Source organism: Enhydra lutris, unplaced genomic scaffold, assembly GCF_002288905.1.
Source record: "Enhydra lutris kenyoni isolate GAN:26980312 unplaced genomic scaffold, ASM228890v2 scaffoldscaffold83, whole genome shotgun sequence".
Lineage (NCBI taxonomy): Eukaryota > Metazoa > Chordata > Mammalia > Carnivora > Mustelidae > Enhydra > Enhydra lutris.
Genome location: NW_019154167.1, coordinates 4,559,693 through 4,568,526, shown reverse-complemented (window position 1 = coordinate 4,568,526; position 8,834 = coordinate 4,559,693). Strand labels below are relative to the sequence as shown.

Here is an 8,834-nt window from a genome sequence, read left to right as displayed (position 1 = left end):
TTACTGGCCCTTCATTTTATGGTAGCTTTCCTTGAGTATTTATGCAGTAAGCCCTCCATCCCTTTTCATATCCCTTTGCATTTATCTCTCTTCTGATGGACTCAAGAAAAGGTTGGATTGCTGTGCATTAGCTAGCGTTTGTCTCACCATTTGGCTCAGAGTGACACCTTTCACAGGCTTCTACGTTCAAGTCAAAGGTTATTTAGAATTTATTTTAAATGTCCACATGGGATACATAGCAAACATGATGAAATATCGGTTTTAGTGCAACTCGTAACAAATTTCAAAGTACTGAACTCCTCCCAACACCCCCACCCCGCCAGTGTGTTCTCTCTTCACAGATATATAGGAAGCTAGAACTCAGTTAAATGCAAAGCACCTGGATAATCACCAACTACCTTGAAATTCAGCATGTACCTATAGGAAAAGGAAACAGAAAGAAAGAAAGAAAGAAAGAAGAAGGCAGGCAGGAAGGAAGGAAGAAAGGGAAAGAAAAGGAAAGAAAAGAAAAGAAAAAGAAAAAAGAAAAAGGAAAAGGAAAAGAAAAAAGCAAACCCAAGCCTAGCCCATGTACCAAGAAGCAAAAACACAATGGGTATTAAAGGGCATTACCATTATCTTAAGTCCCCCTACCCATCTAATCACCTGATGTAGAGGAAGGAGTCCTCTTAGAGCTCTTAATCGCCAAACAGCCTCCTCTTATTTTGATGCAAAGCAATAGGGACATGTCCCAGTGTGACAGGGGCATGCTTGCCCTTCAACCACCCTGGTTCAAAGCAAGAGCTTCATCAGAAGCCCACAGGCAGACAGACACCACCATCACCTTCCCCCTCAATCTCCAGGCGGTGCCGGGTGTCACAGGAAGGCTGTTATTGGTTCAGCTCTGGTCACCCCACCACCCTTTGGGCCAACGGCCATGGATCCTGTGCTGCCAGATGCTTATTGGCTGCTTCTAGCGGAGGCTGGGAGCACAGCGGCTCTCATTGGAGGACCCCGTCATCCAGGCTTAATTGCAGTTCAGGAAGACTTTTGTGTCAAAAGGGAAAGATGACAGAAGCAGGTTAAATTCGAATGAAGTAAATTAGGTCTATCTGAAGGTCAGGAGCTTGAGTAGGGCATGCGTCTAGATTGAGTTTTCTGCACAGTGTTTGGGTCCTCTTTTATGTAATTAACTGAATTAGGTTGAGGGGCTATGTTGAGCGAGTGTGAATGGGGTAAGTATGAGTTCTGTATCCGCTACAGCCCTTCACTTGTTGCTATATCAACACACTCAAAAAATCTCGAGACGACACTACTCTAGGCAAGTGGGAGAAGAAGACAAAAGGCAAGTAAAATTACTGTGGACCCAGCTGTGACAGTAAAGAGTCCTGAAGGGGCTGACCTGAAGGAACAGGCCATTTAGGAAACTGACGAAATGCGATAGGGTCAAGGAAAATCATAAGAGACCGCACCACACACATATATTAAAGTGGACTTGCTCACGGCTAAAAGGGCTTTAAGAATGGGCAGAATGGCCCAGGCCGAAACGCCAGCGTAGGTGGCATTCTGGAGAGTTACAGGTCTTTCTGGGCCAAGTGAGGTGGCTCTGAAAAGAGCCTTTGGTTTGCGAGGTGTTCAGGCGGTCCAGGGGCAGCTCATTCGCGTCTGTTGAACCTGATGACAGCCTTGGTGGCCTCGGACACGGTGTACTTGCCAATCTCCCCGGCCAGCAGCAGGCGCACGGCTTTCTGGATCTCCCTGGAGGTGATGGTGGAGCACTTGGTGGAGCGGGAAAGGCGAGATGCCTCGTCGACGATGCGCTCGAACATGTCCTTGAATAAGGAATCCATGACGCTCACGGCCTGCTGTGAGAGGCTCAGGCCCTCGTGAACTTGCTTCAGAACCCGGGGGAAGTAGGTGGCAAAACTGTCCGGGCGGCGGCGCCCGCGGCGCCTTGGCTGCTCCTGCTTTGGACTCTTCAGGTCCACTGCGGTGGGCTCCTCGGTGCCCAGGCTCTCCTCAGAAGAGGTCTCACAGCCAGGTTCAGCCATGTGGGGCTCCCCTTCCCGACGGCTCAGAAGGAAGGACACTGGCAGTGGTTTGCCAGGCGCTGGCTCACTTATAGTCACCTCGTTTCCTGACGTCACACGCAAACCCTATCTGATTGGACAAAATGAAATCCCGGGAAGCCAGTCACTGAGCCAAGTCTCCTCAGATTTGATGGCAGGCCATCGAGCTTGACATCTCCTCAGTCCGTGTGGGAATCAGACATTCCATGTGATGATGTAGTTTACCTCCAGAGGTGGGGTCACGATCTCAGGGTTATGAAATCCAGCACAATTTTCGGCTCTGCACTGAGTAAACTATACCTTTACTTGGAATTGGAATATTTGACCTTTTTTTCTTGGAATATTTGAACTTTTTTTCTGGCGGCCATCACGAGAAATTTAGAGGCTTCCTGATTACCGCATGGGCTGAGGCGATGTCAATTCATCAAGCATCAGAAGTAAAGGTGTAGTTTACTTCAGATTTTTAATGTGAAACCTTTTTTTTTTTTTTAGAAAGGGAGTGAGATAAAGTAGGAAAGAAGGGGGAGTGGTGAAGAGGAGGGAGAGATTCCCAAGCAGGCTCCAATCTCAGCACAGAGTCCAATATTGAGGGGATGTCAAGCTCAAGTGCCTGGAGACATAGCTGACATATGAAGACATAGCTGACTTCAGTTACATGCAGGAACAGATACAGAGAAGCAGAAAAAATGAAGAGACAGAGAACTTTATCCCATATGAAAGAACCAGAGCAGGCCATGGCCAGAGATCTAAGCAAAAGAGATGTAAGTATCATCTCTGATAGAGAATTTAAAGCAATGATTGTTGAGGATACTCACTGACCTTAAGAAAAGAGTGGAAGACATTAGTGAGTCCCTTAACACAGAAATAAGGAGTAACATAGCAGAGATAAAGGACTGTGTAAACAAGATGAGAAACACGTTTGATGGAATGAACAGCAGGATGGAAGAAGCAGAGGAATGAATTGTTTTCAGAGTGTTGTGGTCTGAAAATATGCAGGGAATTACTGCAATTTTTTGGTACTTATTGAGACCTGATTTGTGACCCAGGATATGATCTATTCTGGAGAATGTTCCATGTGCACTAGAGAAGAATGTGTATTCTATTATTTTGGAATGGAATGTTCTGAATATATCTGTGATGTCCATCTGGTCCAGTGTGTCACTTAAAGCTTTTATTTCCTTGTTGATCTATTGCTTGGATGATCTGTCCTTTTTAGTGAGGGGGTTTGTTAAAGTCTCCTACTATTGTTGTATTATTGTCAATAGGTTTCTTTGATTTTGATATTAATTGATTTATATAATTGGCTACTCCCATGTTAGGAGCATAGGTATTTAAAATTTTTAGACCTTGGGGCTGCCTGGGTGGCTCAGTGGGTTAAGCCTCTGCCTTCAGCTCAGGTCCTGATCTCAGGGTTCTGGGATCGAGTCCCACATCGGGCTCTCTGCTAGGCGGGGAGCCTGCTTCCTTCTCTCTCTCTCTCTACTTGTGATCTCTCTGTCAAATAAATAAAATCTTTAAAAAAAATAAAAAAAAATAAAATTGTTAGACCTTCTTGTTGGACAGACCCTTTAAGTATGATATAGTGTCCTTCCTCATCTCTTACTATAGCTTTTGGTTTAAAATCTAATTTGTCTGGTATAAGTATTGCCACCCCACTTTTTTTGATGTCCATTAGCATGTTAAATGGTTTTCCACCCCCTCACTTTACATCTGGAGATGTCTTTGGGTCTAAAATGAGTCTCTTACAGACAGCATATCAATAGGTCTTTTTTTTTTAATCCAGTCTGATACTCTATGCCTTTTGATTGGGGTATTTAGCCAATTTACATTCAGGGTAACTATTGAAAGATATGAATTTATTGCCAGTGCATTGTCTGTAAGGTGACTGTTACTGTATATTGTCTCTGTTCCTTTCTGGTCTGTTACTTTTATGATCTCTCTTTGCTTGGAGGACCCCTTTCAAAATTTCCTACAGGGTTGGTTTGGTGTTTGTAAATTCTGTTAGTTTTTGTTTGTCCTAGAAGCTTTTTAATCTCTCCTTCTACTTTCAGTGACAACCTAGCTGGATATAGTATTCTTGGCTGCATATTTTTCTCGTTGAGTGCTCTTAATATATCAGGCCAGTCCTATCTGGCCTACTAGGTCTCTGTGGATAGGTCTGCTCCCAATCTAATATTTCTATCATTGTATGTTACAGACCTCTTGTCCTGAACTGCTTTCAAGATTTTCTCTTTGTCATTAAGACTTGTAAGTTTTACTATTAGATGACAGGGTGTTGACCTATTTTTATTGCTTTTGAGTGCAGTTCTTTGTGCCTCCTGGATTTGGATGCTTGTTCCCTTTGCCAAACTAGGGAAATTCTCTAATTTGCTCCAATATACCTTCTGCACCCCCCCCCCTTTCTTCTTCTTCTGGGATCCCAATTATTCTAATATTGTTTTGCCTTTTGGTATCACTTATCTCTCAAATTCACCCCTTGTGGTCTTGTAGTTGTTTATCTCTCATTTTCTCAGCTTCTTTATTCTACATCTTTTGGTCTTCTATATCACTAATTCTCTCTTCTGCCTCTTTTATCCTAGCAGTAATAGCCTCCATATTTGATTGCACCTCATTAATAGCTTTTTTAAAATTTCAACTTGGTTAGATTTTAGTTCCTTTATTTCTCCAGAAAGGTACTTTACTTCTCCTGAAAGAGATTCTCTAGTATCTTTCATGCTTTTTTTGAGCCCAGCTAGCACCTTGATAATCATCATTCTGAACTCTAGATCTGACATCTTACTAATTTCCATATTGATCAGGTCCCTAGCCATCGGTAATGCCTCTTGTTCTTTTTTTTTTTTTTTGAGGCGAGTTTTTCCACCTTGTCATTTTATCCAGATAAGAATAGATGAATGAGAGAACAAAATCCTAAAAGTGTCGAAATGACCCCAGAAAAATATACATTAACCAAATTGGAAGAGACCTGAAACCGCAATAGGGGGAAGAAAGGGAGAAGAAAATGTATATATATATTAGCCTGGTGAATAGAACAGAGCCACACACTTGATTTTCGTGTATTTTGGTCTGTTAGAAGAAACAGCTCCCAAAATTTTAAAAAAAGAAAAACATATATATACAAAAATAAGGGTAAACATGATGAAGCAGTGGAGTATGACTGTAAAGATGAACATTAAAAAAGATTCTATAAAAGAACTTGGTAAGATAAGAAATTGGTTGAAAGAAAGAAAAAAATTGGAAAGAACGTGATCAGGCTGGAGACTAGAACAAAGCTAGATTTAAGGTACATTTTGATCTGTTAGAAGAAACTCTATCTCAAAATTTTAAAGAAAGAAAAACCTATATGTATGCAAAAAATAAGGCAAAATACAAAGAAGGGATAGAATATCTATAACAGTCAAAATTAAAAAAGATTTTTAAGAAGGTCTTGATAAGATAAAATAGTTAAATTTTGGAAAGAGGAAAAAATAAAAAAATAGACTAAGAAAAAAATAAAATTAAAAAAATTTAACGTTGAGAGACTAAAGAATCATGGGGGAAAAACCCCCATGAATTCTATGTGCTGTATTCCTGTAACTCTGAAGTTTCACATTTCTCATTGATTGGTGGACTTGGTCTTGGCTGAATGTTCTTGTTGATCCTCTTGGGGAGGGGCCTGTTGCACTGATTTTCAAATGTCTTTGCCTGAGGCGGCATTGCACTGCTCTTGCCAGGGGCCAGGCTAAGCAATCTGCTCAGGTTTGCTCTCGGGAGCTTTTGTTCCCTGAAGACTTCATTCCCTGAAGGAGGGGAGTGAAGATGGTGGCCTCCCAATCTCTGGCCCATAGGAGCTGAGAGCTCCAGGCCCCACTCTTCAATATGTCCTCAGAGGAAAGCAGTCAAATCCTCCTGTCTCCCTGGTCTGTGGCCGCACTCTGAGCTCACCCAGCCTATGATTGAGTGTTTCGGTCTCTGGTGCATGGTCCCGTTTGGAGTCTCCAAACCCAGCTGATTCCTGCCACACGTTCCTGTGTGGGGTCCCTGCTCGAAGAGCAGTGGCCTGTGCCTTGTATCGTGATTTAAGGTAACCCTGACCTGAGTGCCCACTCCTTAGCTCTGTCTCTGTAGCCGGCTTTGCCACTCCAATACCTGGGAGCTCTGCCACACTCAGACACCCCTGATCTTTTTGTGTACCCATGGGTCCTGAGGCCACACGTCCCCACGAGGGCTCCACCCCCCACTTAGCCTCTGGAGTGATGTCCCTCAGTGGAGCAGACTTCTAAATGTTCCAATTTTGTGCTCCACTGCTCTACTGCTTGTTGGGAGCCCCCACCCCAACGCAGTCTATCTTCCCATATGTCACCTTGGATTCACTTCTCTTCATGTCCTACCTTCAAGAAAGTGGTCGCTTTTCTGTTCCTAGAATTGCTGCTCTTCTTCTCTTTGATCTCCTATTGAGTTTGTAGGTGTTCAGAATGGTTTGATAACTAGCTGAACTCCTGGGACCTCAGTCTCCTACTCCTCTCCCATCATGCTCCTCCTCCAAATTGTCTCCTTTTTCTGTTGACCTCTAGGGATGATTTGTCTTCTGCTCCTTCTATGCCTTGCTCACTCAACAAGTTTTACCTACCAAAATTATATTCATCCTTTTTAAAAGATTTTATTTATTCATTTGACAGACAGAGATCAGAAGTAGGCAGAGAGGCAGGCAGAGAGAGAGGAAGGGAAGCAGGCTCCCCACTGAGCAGAGAGGCCCTGAGATCATGACTTGAGCTGAAGGCAGAGGCTTTAACCCACTGAGCCACCGAGGTGCCCCAATTATATTCATCCTTTAGTTCTCTTCTCGAATATCACTTTTTAAAAATAAATGTTTATTTTTATTTTATTGAGGTATTCAACATTATCTTAGTTTTAGTCATTGGACATACTGATTTGAAATTTGTACATGGGGGGCGCCTGGGTGGCTCAGTGGGTTAAGCCGCTGCCTTCGGCTCAGGTCATGATCTCAGAGTCCTGGGATCGAGCCCCGCATCGGGCTCTCTGCTCTCTAGGGGAGCCTGCTTCCTCCTCTCTCTCTGCCTGCCTCTCTGCCTGCTTGTGATTTCTCTGTCAAAAAAAAAAAAAGAAATTTGTACATGGTATGAAATGTTCCTCACAATAAGTCTAGTTAACATCTCTCACCATACCTAGTTAGAGAACTTGTTTTCTTGTGATGAGAAACTTTTAAGATTTATTCTCTTAACAACTTTCAAGTATACAGTACGGCATTATTAACTATAGTCACCATGCTGTACATGACATTCCCAAGGACTTTATTTTTTTAGAGTAGTTTTAGATTTATAACAAAATTGAGGGGAAGATACAGAGATTTCTCATTTACCTCTGTTCCCCACACATGCACAGCTTCCTGATTACCAACATTACTCATGAAAATGGTATTTTTTTTTTTTTTTGCAAAGGATGAGCCTACATTGACAAATAATAATCACCCAAAGTCCGTAGTTTCCTTAGGGTTCACTCCTGGTATTGTACACACTGTGTGTTTAAAAATATATAATGACATATATCCATTATTATAATATCACACAGAGTGTTTTCACTGCCCTAAAATCTTCCCTAACCCTGTCTGCCACTGATCTTTTTTTTAATTTATTTTTAATTTTTTAATTTTTTAAAATTTTTTAATTTTTTTTAAGATTTTATTTATTTATTTGACAGACAGAGATCACAAGTAGGCAGAGAGGCAGGTAGAGAGAGAGAGGGAAGCAGGCTCCCTGCTGAGCAGAGAGTCTGATGCGGGACTCGATCCCAGGACCCTGAGATCATGACCTGAGCCGAAGTCAGCGGCTTAACCCACTGAGCCACCCAGGCGCCCTGCCACTGATCTTTTTATTGTCTCCATAATTTTGCCTTTCCCAGAATGTAGCATAGTTGGAATCATATAGTATGTAGCCTTTTCAGGTGGGCTTCTTTCACTTAGTAATATGTATTTAAGATTTCGTCCATGTCTTTTCATGGGTTGATAACTCATTTATGTTTAGTGCTAAATAATATTCCAATGTCTAGATATTCCACAGTTTATTTATCCATTCACCTACTGAAGGACATCTGGGTTGCTTTCAAGTTCTGGTAAGTATGAATAAAACTGCTATAAACATCCACATCGGGGCGCCTGGGTGGCTCAGTGGGTTAAGCTGCTGCCTTCGGCTCAGGTCATGATCTTGGGGTCCTGGGATCGAGTCCCGCATGGGGCTCTCTGCTCGGCAGGGAGCCTGCTTCCCTCTCTCTCTCTGCCTGCCTCTCTGTCTACTTGTGATCTCTCTCTGTCAGAAAAATAAAATCTTTAAAAAAAAAAAAACATCCACATCAAGGTTTTTACGTAAACATTACATTTTCAACTCCTTTGGGTAAATGTCAAGGAATGCTACTGCTGGACCATATGAGTATATTTAGTTTTATAAGAAACCACCAATTGTCTTCCAAAGTAGCTGTACCATTTTACATTCCCAACAACAATGAATTTGAGTTCCTTTTGTTCTACACCTTTGTCAGCATTTGGTGTTGTCAGTGTTCCAGATTTCGGCCCTTCTAATAGGTGTGTAGTGATATCTCATTGATCTTTTTAAAGATTTTTTAATTTATTTGTCAGAGAGAAAGAGAGAGTGCACAAGCAGGGGAAGCGGCAGGCAGAGAGAGAAACAGACTCCCCACTGACCAAGGAGCCCATTGTGGGCTCCATCCCAGGACCCTGAGATCATGACCTGAGCTGAAGGCAGACGCTTAACTGACTGAACCACCCAGGCATTCCAT

At 42.5% G+C, this 8,834-nt stretch overlaps 1 protein-coding gene across 1 annotated transcript; it reads right to left on the bottom strand.

The window, feature by feature from the left end:
* Positions 1 to 1,634: 1,634 nt before the first annotated feature.
* On the bottom strand, positions 1,635 to 2,030 carry LOC111161268 (histone H2B type W-T-like). Its single transcript, XM_022524847.1, has one exon. The coding sequence runs from the start codon at positions 2,028 to 2,030 to the stop codon at positions 1,635 to 1,637; it is 396 nt and encodes a 131-aa protein (XP_022380555.1).
* Between the last annotated feature and the right edge of the window lie 6,804 nt (positions 2,031 to 8,834).